This window comes from Jaculus jaculus, chromosome 1, assembly GCF_020740685.1.
Source record: "Jaculus jaculus isolate mJacJac1 chromosome 1, mJacJac1.mat.Y.cur, whole genome shotgun sequence".
NCBI lineage: Eukaryota > Metazoa > Chordata > Mammalia > Rodentia > Dipodidae > Jaculus > Jaculus jaculus.
Window position 1 is genome coordinate 202082458 of NC_059102.1, and position 23140 is coordinate 202105597.

General features: G+C 36.8%; 1 protein-coding gene and 1 pseudogene across 8 annotated transcripts in view; both read left to right on the plus strand.

Annotated features, from left to right (window-relative positions):
* Tenm3 (teneurin transmembrane protein 3) overlaps positions 1–23140 on the plus strand; it is a 710814-nt gene that overhangs the window by 561459 nt on the left and 126215 nt on the right. For all 8 annotated transcript variants that reach the window (XM_045142405.1, XM_045142407.1, XM_045142406.1 and 5 more), the window contains 5 exons: positions 10821–11035; positions 16558–16768; positions 17196–17297; positions 17488–17682; positions 18743–18943. In XM_045142405.1, the coding sequence (XP_044998340.1) occupies positions 10821–11035; positions 16558–16768; positions 17196–17297; positions 17488–17682; positions 18743–18943 (924 nt within the window). The remainder of the gene's footprint in view (positions 1–10820; positions 11036–16557; positions 16769–17195; positions 17298–17487; positions 17683–18742; positions 18944–23140) is intronic.
* On the plus strand, positions 8937–9146 carry LOC123458032 (annotated as a pseudogene).

Consider the following 23140-nt stretch of genomic DNA (forward strand, 5'->3'; position numbering starts at 1 on the left):
TGAGCTTTGAACTGGGGTCCTTAGGCTTCACAGGCAAGTGCTTAACCACTAAGCCATCTCTCCAGCCCAGTTTGCTCTTCTTATGTAATGGAATTATATATTTATAATTCATGACAAAAATTTAAAAAAAATAGATATTTAAATTAATATCAATAATGGCCTCTAAATCAGTAATAAAAATCCGTTGATTAGTTATGTCTTAGTTACTTATATTACTAGACTTTAAGAAGAGATTCCTACTCACAATTTTTTTCTGAATATATTCTTTGTTTTACATTCATTTATTGAGCATATACTACATATCATACATTGAGCAACATTCTGAGAAAATAGCATTTAGACACACATGACTGACACAAACACTTGTTCCCAGAGTATGTGAATTGCTAGGCAAGATACCACAATACCAGCTTTATTCAAAGGAGACAATGAGATGAATGCCAAAATTGGGCATAAACTAATCTTATATGATATAGGACTTAAATGAAAAGCTCAAATGTCAGCTTGCATATTTGCTATTTTCACTCACTGTGACCAAATATGTTTGACAAGCAAAATGCAAGGAAGAGCAAGTTAGTATGACAGCCAGCATGGTGAGGAGGATGTTGCAGAACAAAACAGCTCACATCATGGTGGCCAGGAAGCAGAGAGAGAGAATTGGTGAACACATTTATGTTTCTTCTTTTTCCCCTTTTATTTCATCTGGGTCCCAAGCATATGGGGTAGTGCCACTCACATTCAGGGTGTCTTTGCTCTTAAATCAGTCATTTCTGGAAATGCCATCACAGATATGGCTACAGGGATGTCTCTTGGGTGAGTCTAAATCCAGTCAAGTTGGCAATGAAAACTGACCATCTCAGTCAGCCTACCCATGGAAAAGTACACCTCCAATCATAAAGAAACAAATAGAACATTCCTTTGTATGAGGACAAATTGAACATCTGTGTATGTGTATAAATACATGTATATGTGACGATCCTACTTAAACAAAATTACAGCTGCTTTTAGATTTTACATAAGTGTTCATTGTGAATCAGTTTTCTCAAATATGAGACTTAAGAGAATTCGATTTTATAGCAGGTTAATAATGATTGTCCATGAATTGAACAAACAAAACTAATAGGTCTTCAAGAACATCGAGCGTTATTCAATGTTGTTTATAGTATTTATGTTATTGCAATGTTTAATAGTTCCTTAATTAGATGCTATATTGATTTTTTCCATTAAACTATGTTTGCAAAGTAGCTCTGTTTTATTCTACATAGCTCCTACGGTAACACTCTGTATCCACAATATTCAGGCATGGCATGTAGTTGTTTATAAAAAAACATGTGTTCTCTCAGAGATCTGAAAGGATATGAACCCAAAGTGAGTACATAGATTTGGGGTGTGGGCTATTGCCTAACTTTCCTTCCTGACTTCTTAATTATTAGTGTCTTGGTGGGCCCTACATGACATAATTCACCCTTTTTACTAACTGCAGCTTTACATTGACACTTGGATGTTCTTTTCTGCCTCTCCATTTTAATCTCTACAGCCTTATTTACTTCCATCATATGCAGGGGGAAAATCATGTCATATATGTGGAAATGTTTAGTATTTGTAACTTTGATTTTCTGATGTCACTAAAGAGTTTCCAAGCACATACTTAGCCTCCTAATTACCAACATAATTTGATACTGTTTTGTCCTTATTCCATCCATGATTGGCAAATGTATTTATGAAATGTTTATAAGACACCAAGGTATGGTTTTAAAGACATGTTTTTAAATGCCACTTTACTGATGTGTTTCCATGTAAGCAGTGCAACCTATAAGCGTAGAAGTAATAGCTTTGTGTTTGTGGTCTTTACGTTTTCACATATTGACAACTGTATTTTAAGACATTATGACTGTTGTGACATGTATTTTTTGATGAAATGGGTAAAAAGTCACAGTTAGCAGGCAAAAAGAATGCTAGTAGCTCCCACATTCAGGCACAGTAGGTCATACTAGGAAAAAAAAAGTCCTCAATTGTACATGTTGCTTTTGAATATTCAGGTCATCTCATATTTACTGTGAAGGCTTTAATTGGTTTGATTTGTAACCTGCATACTTTGAGTCAGTCACTACAAGGCTGTCTGTTCCCTGGTTCTGTGTTTTCTGCCAGTTTTCCTTCTTTTCCCTCTTAGCAAACCTGCAGACAACTTTGGGGTTTCCTGTGGTCATCCCAGATTCAGGCTATAGGGGTTCACAGAGGTAGTGATCTCATCGAGGGAGGATGAGAGAGCACTTAAACTGGCCTTTCTTTTATTTCCTGTGAAACTAGACTTATCTGGAATTCAGGACAAGATGAAAGACATCTGTGCCCAGGCTTTTCTCTGAGAGACTGTGGAGCTTCAGAGAGGACTGTGCAAGTATATATAAGTTCATCAAATTATGTCTGTGATTCACTGACTTCCAAACAGGTTTACAGTTAATAAAAGCATTTGAAAATCGTGAAGAAATAACATCCACTTGACCATGTTAAAGAAGCACAAAGACTAGAGAAACAATGGGACAGAATTTCCAAAGGTCCTTCACAAAACTTCAACCTTGCCCAGGGAACAGACAGCCTTGTAGTGACTGACTCAAAGTATGCAGGTTACAACCTTGCCCAAGATGCCACTGGAAAAAAATCAGTGATGTCCCCTCCCTCTCTACACACTGTTTATAATGAGAGAACATGTCTCCACTGACCTTTTGGTGAAGACACATCCAAAGACTTTAATTCAAAATAAATAGTGCAATAATTTGAAGCAAATAAAAGTTGACAGGAACTTTGAGATGAGGTTCATAGCTCATGGGAAAAGCTAGAATAGGTAAGTGATCTTCACAGTATCTTATTCCTTTGCCCCTTTAAACAAAAGAGCTATACACATTTTATGAGAGTTTTTGGTCTCTTTTTTCTATATTGAATTATTTTTATAATCATGACTCATACCCATTTCATTGAATATTACCTACTTATAAATATGTTCAATGGTTTGATAAAATAAACCTAAAAATGGAAAAGATATTAGAAATATGTTTCCAAGTAAAGTGTGAGAGAATTTTTTCAAATAGCTTAGATAATCATAAATGAATATTAGAGAATAAAACAGAATTCTATGTTAATGTATTCTCTTCATGTATTCTTAAACCACTGGGAATGATTTATTTTAGAGTGAAGCTTCTCAGTTCTTTAAAATTATAATTAGTTGTCAAAAATAACATTGTGGACTAAAGGGATGGCTTAGCAGTTAAGGTGCTTGTCTGCAAACCAAAGGACTCAGGTTCAATTCCCCAGGATCCATAGAAGGTAGATAGATGCACAAGGTAATACATATGTCTGAAGTTTGTTTGCAGTGGCTGAAGGCCCTGATGTACCTATCCTCTCTCTATCTGCCTCTGTTTCTCTTCCCTTTCCTCCTCCCGTCCAATAACAATTTTTTTTTTAAAGTTACATGTGGTCTGTTTGAAAAGTATGTGTAATGATCTCCAAGCTGCTGCTTCTATCAGACTTCTCCTTAAGTTTCATGGAAGGCTAAGAATACAAAATTTCTTCCTTTGAAAGAGACTTGGGACAAAGAGTTCAGAGTCAACTATTTTCTGATTCTGTACAGCACATCATAAAGGCTTCTCCAAGGCCTCACAATATACTACTAATAATATCTGTTGTTCTTTTTCTTCACAGCATTTTACTTAAACCATTGCCCAATTTCACTCACCTTTGCTATTATAATATTTTTGAATACCTTCATCTTATAATTTCTTTAAATATATCTATTTCGTCAGCTCACTTAATTTGTAAGAAAAACCTATTCTATAATTTAACTGACAGAGACAGTATTCATTAAATTCAAATTTTCTGTCTGTCAGAAAGAAAAAATATGTATTTTTTAAGTTTAGATAGTTTATCTGCATTTTGTCACAACCTTCTCAGTTCTGAATTCATGCTCGAGGTATAGTTAATAAAGCACAGATCCTTGTCATCTAACTTGGAACAAGTAAGGCATTGTTTGTTAAATATTTCTTGTATTCTCCACTTGTCTGTTTTCCTGAAGTTCTTCTGCAGCTGAAAATCATTCTTGAACAAAGGTAACAAGGTTATCAAACAAATATTAGACTTCCCTTTTGATATATCTGATTTCCAAATCACTCCATTTATAACTCCTCTTTTCCCTTGAGAGAAATTTCTGTAAGACAGAAGAAAATACCAAATCCTGACTTGGTTTGATGGTGCCTTGAGTAAAGGTGAGATATCACCAACCAAAATACTCTAAAGCATGCCTTTAATTCATACCCTGGAATTTTTGTGCTTCAAGACAAAATACCATTTGTGGTTTGGGGTGTATGAGAAGTATGCCTTACTGCTATAGAGAAAGTCTACACAGGGAAGTTATTGAGGGTCTGGAAATAAATTCCCTAAAACGACCACTTTCCTCATTGACCAAATGTACCAATTTTCATGGTTCTCACCATAACAGTCAATACAGAATTCTGTGACTTCCAAAGGTGTGGGGATGTCTACCCCCTGCAAACTAACAAGCAGCTCTATAGATGACACCTGCCTAAGATCCTATACTCTAGTTCAGTTCTAAGTCTACCTGCGTGGGTGTAGAGTCAGATCCTGTGGGTTAAGAGCTCAGTCCTCATGACTACCACTCCCTTTTGTAGGTCACCAGCCCCAGGTTGTTTTACCAGGGCTTCCCACAGTGCGCTCCTCCCCCTTCATTTGATTAATTTGTTCACAGGACTCAAGGAAACACGTTTTGGGGCTTATCAGAAAGTATCACAAACACAGAGATGAAGATATTAATAGGGCATGATGGGGAAGGGGCACATGCTCCTCTAGATACTTACATGTGTCCAGCTGTCCAGATACTCTAAGCCTTATCCTATTTGGTTCATGGAGGCTTCATGAAATAGCCATGACTGGTGAACAGAGTTAACCACTGGTGACTAACTCAACCTTTGGGTCCCCTGTTCTCCTTGGAAATTGGGAGTTTGGGCTAAAGGTATCACTCTAATCCTGGCTTGCTCTACCCCACTCTGGAAGCTAACTAGGAGCAGTCAGCCATCAGTCAACACAATACCATACAAAAACACACTGTTCCTTTAGAGATTCTGAGGATCTTAGGAATTGCATTACAGAAATGAGGACAAGCACAAAAATTATATTTCACATTGTCCTAGGGAGATGACTACCATTGCTTAAAGACAGCTGGTGTAGGTGACACTCATGGGCACATGAATTCTATGATTTTGTAATTCTATGGTTTAATTATGGAAATGAATAGTTCTCATACTGCTACTAACACTGCCTAATCAAACATGGCCAATCAACAGCCCAATTTTTTTTTTTTGGTTTAGTTAACAAATGGAAAAAAAAAAAAAAAAACTCTTTCTGAAAAGAAGCACATGTTAAATTAGCTATGGTACCAATTGAGTAATTAGAAACACTTATTGATGTAACAGCAGTTACTCCAATTATTTCAGTGAGAAAGATTTGACTTTCAAAATCACTAGATGGAGAAAGCAACAGTACCTAGTATGAAGCTGCTTAGAGACCATGAACCTTAAACCCTAGCAGTCAGAACCTGAATACTGTTCTCAAAGCTAGTACTCTGGGGTAAAGATGATGTCTTTAAAAAGAAAAAAAAAATTTATAAGTATCAGTTTATGTTTAGAGCTATCAAAGCACAGGTATACTGATGAATTGCTAAACACCATTTATAACAGGAATAGAAAGGATTACCACCAGACAGGTGAAACTGTATTAGCTTTAAATGGAACAGAAGAGTTTCTTAATAATCATAGTGTGATCTGAGAATGTGTTAATGGGATGGATGAATCCAAATATGGACATGTCCATATTTAGACAGGGTGTATATGTTAATGTGGCTTAGTGGGGGAGAGTACTATGATTATCTTCAATACTGTAAACATTGTCTCAAACTTGCCTGGTGGCATAAGCCTGTAATCAGAGCTACATGGGAAGATGAGGCAGAAGAATCACAAGAACAAGGCCTTCTTAAGCAACAAAGTGAGTTGCATTTCAGCGTGAACAACATAGTTAGATCCTGTCTCAAAATAAAAAGTAAAAAGCAGACTGTGAATGTAGCTTAGTGACACAAGACCCTAGGTTCAGTCCCAAGTATGGCAAGAAAAGTTTCATGCGGAAGTAGCCAAAAGTTATAAATTCATCAGAAATTTATGATGGATTATAACACAAAGAATGATTTATGATGATTTTTTTCAAACCCTGGTTATAACTTACTAATAAAAATAATAATATTATGTGAAATTATAAGTTCCATAAACTTTAGTATGGTTCAATAATTTAGTATGTCTGCTTTCACATGAAATAGGTAAGTATATTTGAACAATAATTAAAAATAGTATTGTTTTGGTTTTTTGAACCTTTGATTGACAGCCTCCATACATATACACAATGTAGCCTGAGCATAATCCCTCCCACCACCCTCCTTTGCCCTACCTCTCATGCCCCTCTACAAACCCCCTTCTTTCCTACTAGTCCCTCTGTTCTTTTGATGTCATCATTTATTTGTCTCTTTGCCCTCATATTATACAGGTATTTTGTAAGTAGTGTCACCTACTGTGAGGTCATGAATGCAAGAGCCACATTTTGTCTGGAAGACAGTATTTTTTAAAAAAAAAAAAGCATGGTTTCTTCTAGTTAGGATATAAAACACATTATTTTGGAATTTGAATCATGATGCCATCAGTTACTTTAGATACAGAATTTACTTCTTCTTTTTTTTTTTTTAATTTTTTTTAAATTTATTTGAAAGCGACAGACACAGAGAGAAAGACAGATAGAGGGAGAGAGAGAATGGGCGCGCCAGGGCTTCCAGCCTCTGCAAATGAACTCCAGACGCGTGCGCCCCCTTGTGCATCTGGCTAACGTGGGACCTGGGGAACCGAGCCTCGAACCGGGGTCCTTAGGCTTCACAGGCAAGCGCTTAACCGCTAAGCCGTCTCTCCAGCACCAGAATTTACTTCTTAAAACCTTTAATTACCTCCTAAAAATGTCAACTTCATAGAGTTGTCTTGAAGTTTAATATAAGTACCATAGGTGAAGCTATCTGTCATGTCATAGTGCCCAGTAACAATTAATCCTACCCCCTTACTCATCTCAGTAAAAATTAATTCAGTATTCAAACATAGGTTTATGCACATAGCATCCTAAATGAAGAGCAAAAATTGATCTCATGAAAACTGGCGAGATTTCTCAGTTATTAAAGGCACTTGCTTGCAAAGCCTGATAACCCAAATACCCAAATGCACAGATGCACAAAGTAGCACATGTGGGCAGCAGACTTGGTGTGCCCATCCTCAACCTCTCCCTTCCTCCCTCCCTCCATCTCTCCATCATAAAGAAGTAAAAATATTTTAAGTATATTGATTTTAAGTATTTAAAAATATTACTAAGTAGAGCAAGATGTATGTTTAAATCAAAACTGATACATTCTCAGGATGGTGACATGATTTTGTTCTTTTTATTTAATTGCATATTCTGATATTGCTAAAATTAATATGTATTATAAAATAGTTATATAAATGTTGCACAGTTTGTGATATAGGAGTTATATATGAAAAATACTGATTACTATAATTCAATTTTTAAATTTTATTACTTATGGCACTTTTATATTACTAATTGGCTCCAGAAAAACAGACCTTGTAGCTTAAGAGTTATTAACCACCATGATTGTGGATATTGGGGAAGACAAGAGGAAGTGAAACTGTAAATGATGGTATTTTGTTGAGCTTTCTTGTACCACCCCTCTGCCTTGTACCTGGATTATTATGACTGTTCTCACTCATCTTTTCATTTCCAGGCTTCCTACACCACTGCACATAATGTTCTTGAAACAATGATTTCATTTCACCTTTAGCCTGCTCTGAACCTTTAATGGGTCTCCATTTAGCTGTAGCTGTCCTTCACAACTGATGCTCTGTGTGTCATTGCAGGATACAATAGTCCAGGCAAAAAGCAATCCTAACATTTACTAGAAATATACTTTGCCTCAAACCTCACATTTATCTATAAGAATGAATTTATTGTGAATTGCTTCAGACCCTATCACCCATCAGCTGGGTATCTGCCTTACTTGTCTGTGATAATGGAGCATGTTTCTGAGTAATCTTGAATTCTATTTCTCTTGATACAGAGAAAAAGAGAGAGGAAGAGAGAGAAAGAGGCAGACAGAGAGAGACAGAGACACTGACCCAAATACAGGAACAATTTAGTTTATGCACTGAAATATCATTTACTCTCTCTTCAGGTATCTGATTTTAAAACTTGCCAGAAGTGATATGTAGGGTAACAGAAATGTAATAAATGTGAATATCCTCAGGAAAAGGGTGTAAAAATGTTTGTTGACAGAGTAAAAGTGTAAAATATAAAATGTCTGGCTTGGGGAGATGGCTCAGTGGATAAATCACTTGCTGTGAAACCTAAGTACCCAAGTTCTAGTCCCAGACTCCATGTAAAAAGTTAGAAGTTGTTGCAGTCTTCTCTAATCCTACCATGCTGACTGTGAGAGGGAGGCAGAGACATGAGAATTTCCCAGGATCTCATTACAAGCACAGCAAAGAACAACAATAACAAAATGAGATCCAGTGATTAAAACTCTTATCTCTTACCTCCACATGCATTCCTACTCATACACGCACACAGAAATAAACATGCGCACACATACATACACACAAAATGAAAATAAAATTTTAAAAGCCACAAACACAAAATGTAAAAGTATAAATAGTTATATTATTTAACTTGATATTCAAGGTCCTGTACAAATGGATCCCATTCTCCCTTTATAAGTTTATCTCCCATTACTTCCCTACATTCTCACTAGTTTCTTTCATTTATGTGATACTGAGAGCCATTCACTATAATAAACACTTATTACTTCTCAGCCTTTTGGCTATGATCATGTGTAGTATCTGTTCTTAACAGTTTAATATAATAAGCACTTGCTGGTTAGACCTCAAGTAATCCTTACATTAGTCCAGTGGTTATATTGCCACACCCATTTTCCAGAAGAGTTTTAGTGTCAGAGTTTTCAGTCTCATTCTGAATGTCCCTCAGTTGCTGACATAGCCAGGATTGAAAATGAGGTTGATGGATTCCAAACTTCTTGTCTAGCCACATCATCTCTTTCTTTACCATTACCCTAACACATATCCATTTCTATAGATATCTTTTTTGATTATAATATTTATTCCTACTTAGAAACCTAGTACTACTTGTCCTTCAAAAGCCAGCCTATAGCAATGTCAACTTCTGACCTTCAGTGATATGGAATTTTAGATTGTCACTTAGTCTTCTGTAAGTGTGTTCATCCCTACACACAGGTAGACCATTGATGCCAAAACTATTTAAACTAGAGTATATAATCTGTAAGGAACTACTCTTGATTTGTATTTCTTGTTGTTGTTGTTGTTGTTGTTGTTGTTATTTTGTTTTTCAAGGTAGCGTCTCATTGTAGCTCAGGCTGACATGGAATCCACTATGACGTCTCAGGATGGCCTTGAACTCATGACGATCCTCCTACCCCTGCCTCCCGAGTGCTGGGATTAAAGGCATGCACCACCACGCCCAGCTGATTTGTATTTCTTATTGCCACATCATTACTATGTCCCTGGCAGACACTTAATAAAAATGAGCTAAATATTAAATTAACAGTTCTTCATAGACAGAAGACTCCTCTCATTAGGATAAAATATTTACAGTTCTCAGATTGAAATTAAGTCCTAAAATTTTTGAGTTAACAACTTCTCCTGAGGCTATAATCAGCTTAATATTAAAAAGAAAAACATGAGTAAGTCAACTTTATTATCACTTTGAAAGGGCTGGATTTGATAAAGAATACATTGTCCAATTTTTTTTTCTGCTTCTTCAGCTTTTGGGGACCCTTTCTGCCTAAGTGCCAATGAAGTTCTATTTCCACTTACAGAAAATTATATAAACTCCCCCATTAAAGGAGAGTGACTGGAGAAAGGACCTTGGCCACGAAGTAAAAGGAAACACTATTCCAAAAAAGAAGAGAGAGAGAGATCTTGGGTCTGTTTTCTAGAATCAGGTCATACCAGCAGTGAGGATTCTAGGAGATTGTAGGGGTTTGAGGAGCAGACATTTTTGTTCTGGATAAGACACAGTGTGCCCACTATTGCTAAAATGGAGTCAAGGTGGAAACGTGGCAGCCTGCATTAAAACTCAAGGAAATTAAATTTTCCCCTCCTACCCTCAGCTTCTTGATGCCCCTTCTCTACTTCTCTTTGCACATCTGATTTTTTATTTAACCTGATATATGGCATAGAGAGGAGTGTAAGAATCAGTGACATTGATTGGTTTTGTTGTTTGCTTAAAGATTGGCTTAGAAATCTCAACTCATTCTGCCTTAATTTACTCTACAGCATTATGATGTGGCTAGAATAGCTGATAATACCAGACTACATCTCTCCCAAGAAGTAACAAGACATTGAACTTGTGAGATAATTATGTTTCAAATGAATAATAAAGAATGTAGGTGTGAAAACACCTTCAATAATCAGCATCCCTTGGTGGAATTCAGAGGGTTTTGACTTAAATATCTTAAAGAATTTTAAATCAGAATTAGGAAAACAGCTCCTTACAGAAAAGAAAGTTTTTTAAAATGAAAATTTCATAAAAGCATTTCATTTATCAGAAGACGATGAAATACCTGAGCATTGAGGGACAGTTGCTTCTTAAAAGGAAACCTGTTATTTTAATTTTTTGTTCTTCATCGGTGGGTCTCTCACATTCAGGAAAATTAGGTGGATTTACACAAGAAAATAACACCATAGATTCTGGAGAACTTGATATTGGCCGAAGAGCAATTCAAGAGGTTCCTCCTGGGATCTTCTGGAGATCACAGCTCTTTATTGATCAACCACAGTTTCTTAAGTTCAATATCTCTCTTCAGAAGGATGCATTGATTGGAGTATATGGCCGAAAAGGCTTACCACCTTCCCATACTCAGGTAAGAATAGATGTTGTCATCAATAATATGCAAACGACTACTTCGCATTTACAAATGCTCTTTGGTTCTTAAGCTCAGCCATTTGATGATGTCACCACTTAGTGGATCTTTTGCAGTAGGAAGAATTTTGAACATAGCTTTGTAGTTAGAAGTATTTGAATCAGTAGGAAGAACATTTTCTTCCTGATGTGCTTTGATAATGATTGATTGAAGGTGCTTTTTTGTTTTGGGGTGGGGGTGTTTAGCAACTTGATGAACTTTAAGCACCACTGGGATGTCTAGCACACCACAGCTTTTTCACAATTCTGTGAGGATTTTATATGATTTTATGCCATAAAATAAATGTTTAACATCAAAAATGTATTGATTCCATTGAATTTTTTTTTTTAGTTTATGTCAGATTTAGTTTTAGTGAAGAAATTATGGGAGTCTAAACATAAGCATGATGGTTATAAACTTTTCCAATTCTTCCTAGAAAATAATACAATAATGAAATAAATAGCCCAAAGAGCTTTCTGAAAAGACCAAGGCTGATCCCATTAGTGTGGTCTTTAAAATAATGGATCTGATGACTTTTCAATTCCTTCATATGGAAATTCCACCATAATAATGGCCACAGCTGGAGAACCACTGCCAAAATAAGGAGAGACAAGCAGGGCCTGACTGAATAGGCCTATAATTTCAGCTGCTCAGAAGGCTGAGGAGGAGCACAAGTTAAATTCCAGTTTGGGCAGCCTAATAAGATCTCATAAATTATAAAGTTAACAAACAGGCGAAGTGGCAGGAAATATAATTCAGTGGTAGAGTACTTGCATATTATGTTTGAGGCCTATGGTTCAATTCTAGTGCTACCAAAAGAGAAGGAAATAGTCCACAGTCTCCAATACTGAGCCATAGTGAAAAATACAAAAATTGTGCTTCGAAATAGCTCCCAGAGGCAAGTTCAGTAGTCCATGAAGCCCTAGATTCAATTTCTAGTTATACCCTCCTCAAAAAAAAAAAAAAGTTATAAGAGAAAGCTTTGAATTCCTTTGAATTACCTACCATAATCAAGAAATATAGTATTGTCCCAGGATATAGCTATTGTGTTAGTAAGTGATTTTTAAAATATGCTTAGTTGTTGGTTAATTACAATGTACACTTTACATGAGCTTAACATCAAATCAGTTTATGGTAATTAGTTTATTTACTCATCAATTTTTTATGTTGATTTTTTTATTTAAAAGGACTGGAATTTTTACATATGGTTTATATTATTTAATTCTGTAAAATTATTTTTTCTATAAACTTGGGTCAAAAATTATGAAGAAAAATTGACCAGCTACTAGTAAAGAATTCCTATCTTGAAAGAAAACTGAGTAATAAATTGTAACATGTTTTCTGTAATGTCATTGTGGGTTTATATACATACATCTCTGAATTTTATGACACTTGAATTTTTAAAACACATTCTAGGATATTCAGTTCTCCTAGCTGTGTGGTTAAAATAAATGCCCTGAATCCTTATACATCAAATACTTCTTATGATATACTTGTGTCTAATTTTAAACTTTAGAGTTGACTCTAGTTCATGATACAGGTTTTCAATGGAAGTAGGTCTCTGGAACTTCAGTTGCTGCAGACAGATTGTACTTGCAGTAATAGTCGACTACAATATGAAAAAAAAAGTCTCCACTACAAATAGATATGAAATTAAATTATTTTTCTCCAATTCACAGAATTTTCTTCTAAGTGAAACACAGTAGTGAATGTGCAACTTTAAATTTTCCAAGAGTAATTTCAGATTAAAAAGTGTCTTGTGTTATGTACTTAAAAGGTTTGTTTAAGGAACTGTGTTTGGGTTAACTTTTTGTAAGAAACATATAATTAAAAAAAAAAAGAAGAAGAAGAAAACAAAAAAGAAACATATAACACGTAAGATTAGGGAAATAAAAAATACAGCTTAGGATTTCTCATAATTCATCCATTATTTCAATATAGTACACGTGATATACACTTTTTTTCTCTTCCACAATATACGTGTTCAAGTAGGTTGGGCATTTCCTTAAGCTTTGGTTATTAGACTTCCTTCCTCTGATTTATTCAAGATCAGCAGAGCAAACAACTGTGTCTGAGTTCAGTGTTTAAACATGAAATATGCTATAAAACAGCCCAAATTGAACATTTCTCAGTTTCTGGGGAACATTAAATAAATCAACCTGAAATAATTAAAATTAGCCAGCCATTCAAAATAGTCACTTGAGTTTTGAAAGTCAAAGTCTTTGTGACCCTTTATAAAACTGTCCGCTTGACTATTGCCAAGGAACCAATTGACTTTCTTCTCCCTGGTGCCTGATTCATTCTCCTAGACCACTGGAAGCCTACGGAAGCAATTTGGGGCTTTGTAGTATGTATGGTGGCAGTTAGTGCGCTTGCCTCCGGCTGTTTTAGAATAGAGGGCAGAAGCCAGAGCTCGAAGACCACCCCTACCCCTTTTTTGACTTTGTTACTTTGCACAAGGAACTTCTCTGAGCTTTGGGTGTTCACTGGTAAAATAAGAGTTGAACCAGATGATCTCTAAAACCTTTTCCTTCTGGATTCCAAACATATATGAAGAAGGCTATGCCAAGAGCAAAGCCTTTGAGGAAAAACGTTTAAAAGCTGGGCATTATGGTACACACCTATCATGCCAGCACTTGAGGGGCTGAGGCAGAAGGATTGGAAGTTTTGGCCAGGCTAGGCAACATAGTGAGACTTTTTTTTTCTTTCAAAAGTTGACTTAAGGACATAGTTAAGTATTCATTGATTCTGGGTTCTCATCATTTGAAAACACAAGTTAAATTAAACACACGTGTTAACTTTCAAAAGTAAACTGCCAAGATACCTTAAAGTAACTGTTTATATTTTATATAGTTTATTAAATAATCCATTTAGAACAAGCATAAGCGAACTTTTCTTCTATTGATAATACAAAGTATATTACCAATATAGTTCAAAACAGCTATAATAAAGATTTTAAAATATATATATATTAGGTAATATTATAAGAAAGTTACCCTTAAAGGAGTTACAAGAGCTTAATGAAATCTTTATGTCATGTAAGTGCTATCTCACAGTGGCTCCCAGAGATGGAAGAGATAGTTAGTCCAAAGAACCTCAATCTGAAAAATAGCATAACCTCTTAAGACTCCACCACACAAAATAATCCATGTACATCTCCATCCTAGGAATAAAATGAAACTCAAATTTGCCCATATTATATCTTAAAAGCAAAGATTATTAAACATTTCTAGTCCACAAATTTTGGTGATTATGGGTAGGTATGGTTGTAGTATAAAGTAGGTAACTGTTCCTCAAGTGTTTTCTCAACTGAAGACACAGAGAAACACTGCTACTGAGGAGCCTAGAACTGGGAAGCTGGCAAAAACCATCACCCTATTATCATTCCCACCAAACCAGCCTTACTCCATTGTTCATAGTGTGGTGCAAAAGATGATTACTAAGATAGGAGTGAGGGGCATGATTGTGGACTTGAAAGACTGCTCAAAACTCAACTCCCTCCCTTTCATTTTTTCAATTACTGTATATGATGATAAGAGGGAAAAGTATTTATATGTATTGGGCCATAAAAAGAAACTATACTGTTTTGCCATAATAATATAAATATCTAAATCTAATGAGAAAATGGATGAGTTATCTGAAGTGGAGAAAAACCTTAAGATTATTCTGATTATTATAGAACATAATTCCAATGAAATTTTAACAAGTCACTACACTAGTCATTATTTCCATCCTTATGAGAAATATGGGAAAAAATTTAAGAGATATCATTTTGTATATATTTATTACAGCTAGATGATATTATAAAGTAATTTTATTATCAAAATAAAAGATGCTTTTATATTTAATTAAAGATTTTAATAAGTGAAAAACTGAATTAAAGCTGTGCATGTTGGCTCACACCTTTAATCCTAGCAACCAGGGGCTAAAGTAGGAAGATCACCTACTTTGAATTTGGGACCAACTTGGGCTGCAGAGTGAGTTCCAGGTCAACCTGGGTTAGAGTGAGACCATGCTTCAAAAAAAAAAAAAATCCAAATATAACTGAATTGAAAAATCTAAATTTTCTTATCGTAACAGAAACTATATCTGCAAGTATGATTCTCAAAAATTCCAACAATTTTATTTATATTTGCTAGGATTTGAGATTTAAATTCCATTTAGTGAATCAATCAGAAAGTATATTAATGATCAAAAATGTAGTACTATAATATTAATTTACCTATAATCTGCATGTATATATGTATACACACACATACATATACATATACATAGATACATATGTGTGTGTGCTTTTCACAATAAACATGTCTCAAGAATAAAATGAAACTGAATGACAGAATATAGAAGTAACATAACTGTACATTTAAGTATTATGAAAAGTGTTTATTGAAGTCAGACGTGGTGGTTTAAGCCTTTAATCCAGCACTTGGGAAGCAGAGGCAGGAGGATTACTATGAGTTTGAGGATACCCTGAGACTGCATAGTGAATTCCAGGTCAGCCTTGGCTAGTGGGAGTGAGACCCTATTTCATAAAACAACAACAAAGTTTATTGAAGTTGTGTTGCAAAGTCATTTCAGTGTCTTCCAGATTCATTGTATTATCCCTGATGACAAAATTTTACCCCATTGTTGCCAATCACATGCCACACATTACATTCACCAGGTGAATTTTTCTAACCAACTGTTTGTGATTAATAATTCTAGAAACTAGAAGTAGCTTTAATGATGACTGCCTTCACAGTCAGAATTGGGCACCTGTACTATTGTTACCATCTCTTCAACCCCCTCCAGTGTTAAGCTTATAGAATTTTTGAGAGGTGCCTTGTTAAGCATGCTGAATTCCGCTGCATCTAAGTGAAATCCTCCTGGTGGTTGAGAAAATAACATTGATGTGGTAGGAAAGATGTGGAGTACTGTGAGGTGCAGCTGAGCCCACAGACCACTTCCACCCAGGGTGAGACCCTGCTGAAGCTCCTCTAGAGTTCTCAAAGGCACCTATCACTACTTTTCCCAAAGATGTTGTATGAGATGAAAAACATCCCAGTGCACAGTCAGCACCCACCAGTAGTTGCTATGATGAGATCATTAAGTAGGAGTAGAAGACCTTAAGAGATAGTGATCTCATTAAAATAGGCTGCTGGGTTGCATGGAAGCAAGTTCATGTAGATTTCATGGCTTTATCATTAAACTGCCTAAACTCATCAAACTTTATTAGTCAGGAGACCTGAATATGTTTGGCAGCCTTACCACTCTGTAAAGGAAAAAAATTGATCTTTCTGATTTAAATATGACTATGTTGTGCAGTAAGTAGCTCTCATCCTTCTACATGCCTTGTGTGGGAGACTTCTGCCATTTGGAACAGTCAATTAGGAACGTGTATTTATTAGCAAAAGACAAAAGCTTGAAGAATAAAAGACAGTTCAAAGCATGACATCATTATATTTCTGGCTATTGACATGGTTCTTGCCCTCATCTTCCAGTATGATTTTGTGGAGCTCCTGGATGGCAGCAGATTGATTGCAAGAGAGCAGCGGAACCTGGTTGAATCTGAAAGAGCCGGGAGACAGGCAAGATCCGTCAGCCTGCACGAGGCTGGCTTCATCCAGTACTTGGATTCTGGGATCTGGCATCTGGCTTTTTATAACGATGGGAAAAATGCAGAGCAGGTGTCTTTCAATACCATTGTAATAGGTAAGAACTGTTTTCACACCATTTTTTGCCCACCTACAGCCTAAACATAGCATTGAATACAAACTCATTATCTGTACCAAATCCTAATGATTCCTGGGTTGGCAAAGCCCTTTGTAAATGTGTTTGTTTTTTTTTTTTTAATTTTTCATTCGTGAATATATGGCAACACCTGAAGCTTCCTGCAAGAAAATCTAATTTGAATTGCATTAGGAGAATTTCAAGTATGTCATGAAAACAGTTTTTTAAAAAATCTGTGTTTGAAGTGTCACTGCTTTGTATCATATTCAAATAAGTATGAATGAATCCATCTCTGGGTTATAGGGTGAGGCATCTGGAATAGCATCAACATTTTAGCTAAAATGACCAGAGTGACTATTTATCTTCTGAGAGGCAGGACTCCACACAAATGTTCTCTTCTCTTCTCCAGAGTCTGTAGTGGAATGCCCTCGAAATTGCCATGGAAATGGAGAGTGTGTTTCTGGAACTTGTCATTGTTTCCCAGGGTTTCTGGGTCCGGATTGTTCAAGAGGTATGCAAGTCAGCTTCTCTTCTTAAGCCCGTATCAATAAGCTGTTGAAACACGTAATTGAAAATGCTGGCAAGGCAAGAGGAAGGGGGGTGGAAAGGCATTTTATTACTTGTTCAGAGAGGTGTCTTTTCTTTCGGAAGCTCAATGGAGATCATGGCTGTTGATCTTTCTGTCGTGTTTTATTTCACAGCGGCCTGTCCGGTGCTCTGCAGCGGCAATGGGCAGTACTCCAAGGGCCGCTGCCTGTGTTTCAGCGGCTGGAAGGGCACTGAGTGCGATGTGCCCACGACCCAGTGCATTGACCCGCAGTGTGGGGGTCGTGGGATTTGCATCATGGGCTCCTGTGCTTGCAACTCAGGATACAAAGGAGAAAATTGTGAAGAAGGTAAACACCATGTCAATATTTACAGAACCCTATTGTTATTTTCAAAAAGAAACAGATTAAATCTGTAATCTTTAGCTGGGCACATGACTCTTTTCATAGGCTTCCTTATGAAGGTAGTTTTGATTTCCATAGTTACAAATGCATTGTTTTATTAATATTTTAGCTAATAAAAAGAACAAATATCAATGAGCTCTTTTGCTCTTTTTCATAGCATGAATAATTCCTTTTTTTTAATTCTGAGAAATTAAGCAAACATTTGTGCCCTGAAACCCAGCAGTGAACTGCTACTTTTTTTTTTCTTTTTACATTTATGGAAACAACTTCTAAACTTAACATTTTGGCATCTCTAGAAGGAAGAATTGAACATAGTGTGCAAATGTAAAAAAGTGCAACATTGTGGATTTGTTGCATTATTGTATATAATGATGAGAGTCAAGATACTCTACTGTAAAGTGAAGTTGAATTGTGTTTTCAAAAAGCAAAAAAGCCCTGTTTCCGTTTTTTCTATCAAATTGATTTTATTGATCTGCACTCACAAAGTAATGCAATTAAGTCTCTGGAATTAAATTTTCAGGCCATTGACCCTACAAGTGTAAAGTTTTATTGAGTCAAATTGCTAAATTAAATCTCATCATCTAAAGCACATTAAAGTGAATTAAGAAGGATAGAGAGTGTGCAACTCATTTATTTCTCAAACAATTTGAGGGTCCCATATAGCTGCCAGGGCTCAGTGGTCATGGATTAGGTCAGCCGATGCAGAGTTTGTTACAGAAAAGGCCATCCTATTCCTCTGATTAGGCAGAACAGAGAGTGATAATCTGAACCCTCAAGAGTGTATTTGTATAATTTATGAAAATTACAAATACTTGCAAGTGTCTCAGTTACCTAAATGGCACTGGGCTGGTTCCTAATGACTTATTGCATTACAACTCTTTGCATTTTCAGAAACAAGTGCTTGGAAATGGGGGATGGATATTTGATTAACCAAAATATTCATATGAATTCAATTAAAATTTCATTCCCTATCATGAAAGCAACCTTTGTCATTTCTCCATACCAGCTGATTGTCTGGACCCTGGGTGTTCTAATCACGGGGTGTGTATCCACGGGGAGTGTCACTGCAATCCAGGATGGGGTGGTAGCAACTGTGAAATACTGAAGACCATGTGTCCAGACCAGTGCTCAGGCCATGGAACTTACATTCAAGAAAGTGGCTCCTGTACTTGTGACCCTAACTGGACTGGCCCTGACTGCTCAAATGGTAATGGTTAGTTCATGCAGTACAATCAAGTGTATACTATGATTTAGCTAAAGTTTAGGATATTTTACTTTTAAAAGCACAATTACTAAATTTAACTAAATTTATAACAAAGTGATGATGTATAGATATAAATGTTGAAAGTAATGAAATGTGATTGTCTTATAAACAGAAAGAAGACAGGCTCAATTAGTTAAAATTCCCCCTTCCATAATATTGGTAGGAATAATTTTTCATTTGCATAAGATGCCTTGTCTTCTTCATTCCCACTGTATGAAAATACTAATTGAAGTTAGTATCTGTGTGTGTATGACAGGGTTTCATATAGCCCTAAATGACCTCAAACATGCCCTGTATCTGAGGGTGGTCTTGAACTAATAATCCACTTGCCTCTACTTCCTTCCATTATTTCTGGGATTACCATCTTGTACTACTCTGTCAGATGATTGGAGTATATTATTTCATGAAAAGAGAAGCCTCAATTTATTTTTTTTTATTAATTAGTTTTGTACTCAGCAAATACAGTCAGTTTGGTACCATTATTAGGCTCATTCATGACTTACCCCCTTCCCTTGGTCTCTCCTTGTTGAGGTATATGGGTCATGCATTGTGGAGTTAGCCCACAGTTATGGGTAAGATAAATGTCTCTGCATGTCATGACCCAACATGTGGCACTGACATTCTTTCTACCCCCTCTTCTGCAAAATTTCCCTGAGCCATGTTGGGTTCATTTTTGGTCTGCTTCAGTGATGAGGTGTTGGGGGCTTCTGGGGCTCTGGCTCTCTGATTTGGTAGGAGTTGATTTTTCTCTGTGTTGATCTCCTTCCCCCTTGTGCTGGTATCTGGTTCATCAGGAAAGCAGATCCCTTGCTTGTTTCGCCAATTTTTCTTAGTTTCAGGAGCCCTTTTGAGGTATGATGGGGTGGTTCTCTCCTTAGGATCTACATCTATGTGAAAAAGAGAAGCAGATTCTCCAATGGAGAGTAAGTTAGCTCCAGGACAAATGAGATAACCCTTGCTTTTTTATATAGAGAATTTAATAAATGTAGGCCCTCTTGTAGCCCATGATTGATGGTAACTTGATAATGGAGAGTGGGCTTATGTTTGTATATGGTTCTGACTTGTTTCCCAGCTCTAGCTATGGGTCCCATACCACTGAAGGGACCAGTTAGCCAAATCAAGAGCAGCTAGTTCCCCACCATGGCTGTATGCCACTATTGAGCTTGTGTAGGCATCACAGCAGGTTATTTGCTGCTAAGTAGGTTAGACCATGAATTGCTTGGACAGATGCTGGTCATTTTCCCCCAGTTGTCCATGTACCCTCTGGCAAAGAAGCCTCAATTTAAAAAAAAGTTGACAACATAAGTCTAAGTAAAGATTATACACAAATGTATGTTATATATAATATTTCAATACAGAGTTTTAAATTATAACATGATTATAATAAAAATGACAGGTACCAATTTTACTCAGTCAAGTTGTTATTGAATACCTACTATGAGTGAAACATTATTATAGTCCCATTGGACTGAAAAATAATGAATCCTTCTTGTCCTCTCCAAACAATGGAAGTTTCTCTCTAGGGTCTGTGACCTTCCAAACCACAGGTTTCTAACTTGGATCTCAGAACCAAGTATGAATTCCCTTCCCATTGAATGGGCATCATATTCTATCAGAATATTTGATTATCCCCATAGCCTCTGTGCCACTATTATACCAGAATGTACGCCATGCCAGGCTGGTAAATTTTCTAGTTTGCAGGACTGCTTTCTTGTTCTGCTATTGTTGACCTTTAATCCCAGAAACATGTATAACACTTTGTAGCACTTTAAGGATTAGGCAGCAGGAACTGGCTTTCATGTCAGTTCCAGCATGATCCTTCATTATCTTGGGCTACAGCCTGCGATGTATTCTCCAACAGGGTCTTACCATTTCGTTCTGTTGGGTAACCAAGTGCTTTGGCAATGGCCTGGTTTATGTTGGGGCAGAGGGCTCATGGACCTCCCTAACCTACAATTCACTGTGGTGAATAATGTAATTCTGCTCCTGGTATTTACCAGCAACAGCATATGGATTTAGGATAAAGCTTTCTCCATCCCTGGAGGGTGCTTCTGCCCAAACTATATCTCCCTCCCTCTCTCTCTCTCTCTCTCTCTCTCTCTCTCTCTCTCTCTCTCTCTGTCTGTCTCTTAAAAGGGGACTTATATCTGTTCATTGGTTTAGAAGAGGAATATTTCTATGGTACTGATACATACTATCATTAGTTTTGTCATCTTCCCTCTCCTCTTACCCCAGTCCCTTCACACCCTTCTAATCACTGTATTCTATCCCTCCACTTGCCTGGCTGATATTCCCTCCTCTGATTCCTGCCTGTCTGTCTTCTCTCCAAGCCTCATTCCACCTTCCTTACCAATACTACTGATGTACTACAGCTTATAAACAAATCAAACTATTCCATGTTAGGATATGCATATGAAAGAGAACATCACATCAGGTTATTTGCTTCTGAGTAGCTTAGACTTTGAGTTGCTTGAACAGATGTTGGCCGCTTTTCCCCAGTAGCTCAAGTAGCATCTTCCAGCACTAGATGTGCCAACTGTCTTGGAACTGTCTCTCTCCCGGATTCCAACCAGGTCTCTCCATGATAATTGCTGACAGCATATGGTGTCTTCAGCAGCAGGGTCTTACCCTTAACCTCTGGTGGGTAATCAAGTGCTCTGACAGAAGTCTGTCTTGTTTGTTTTGAGAGACCTTGTAAGTTTCTCCAATCAACAGTTCATTATGGTTCTTAACCACATTCTGGTACAGGGGACTATAGGCCAGTGCCAAGGGAAAAGAAAAAAGAAAAAGGGGAAAAAAAAGAGAAACAGGAGAAATTTAAGGTTAGGCTTCATCTTGCCCTTTCCAGGGCCCTTTGATTCAGGTGCTCCCCCTCAGGTCCTATTTATAAGTTTCTATCTGAAGTAGTTTTTTTAAATATTTTATTCATTTATTTATTTGAAAAAGAGGCAGGAAGGGAGATAATGGGTGCTCCAAGGCCACCAGCCACTGCAAATGAACTCCAGATGCATGTGCCCCCTTGTGCATCTGGCTTATGTGGGTCCTGGAGAATGGAACCAGGATCTTTTGGCTTTGCAGGCAAATGCCTTAACCAGTAAGCAATCTCTCCAGCCCCTCAAAGTAGTTTTAATTTGCACTTTGCTTATGGCTAATGTTGTCAAACATCTTATAAGATATTTATTGGGCATTTGTATTTCTTCCTTTGAGAATTCTCTACTCAGTTCCTGCTCCATTTTTTGAGTGGATTGATTGATTTAATTTTTATTGCATAGCTTGAGTTTTTATATATTCTAGATATTAAACTTCTGTCAGATGTAGAGCTGGCAAAGATTTTTCTCCCATTCTGCAGGTGATCTATGTTCATGGTTGGCCTAGCTTTTTAGCTTCATGAGAACCCAGTGGCTGAGAGTTTATCTAATTCTCTGAGCTACTTGGGGTCTTATTCAGAAAGTTTTTCCCTACACCCATGTAGTAGTCAGCTTCATGTTTCAAAAACACCAGATCAAGAGTAACTTGTGGGGGGGAAAAAAAAAAAAGGTATAATTTGGCTTACTGACTTTATGGGAAGCCCCATGATGGCAGGGGAATATGATGTCATGAACAGAGGGTAGACATCACCTCCTGGCCAACATCAGGTAGACAATAGCAGCAGGAGAATGTGCCAGACACTGGTATGAGAAAGTTGGCTATAACACCCATAAACATGACCCCAACAATATGTCACCTCTAGAAGGATCCAATTCCCCCATTGCTGGGGACCTATTCAGGACATGTAAGTTTATGAAAGACACCTAAATCAAATCCCCACGACCCGTATTTTGGAGTGTTCTCCCTACTTTTTCTTCTAGTTGGTTTAGAGTTTTGGGTCTTAAATTGAGGTCCTTGATCCATTTGGAGTGGATTTTTATGTAGGGGAGAGAAGAATGTACAGATTCATTCTTCCACATGTGGTTATCTAGTTTCTCCAACATCATTTGTTGAAGGTGCTATCTTTTCTCCAGTGTGCATTTTTGGCCTCTTTGTCAAAAACCCAAGTAGGTATAATCATTAGAATTTATATCTTGACCTTCTATTCTATTCCATTGATCAGTGTCTGTTTAGTGCCAGTACCATGCTATTTTTATTACAGTGTCTTTGTAG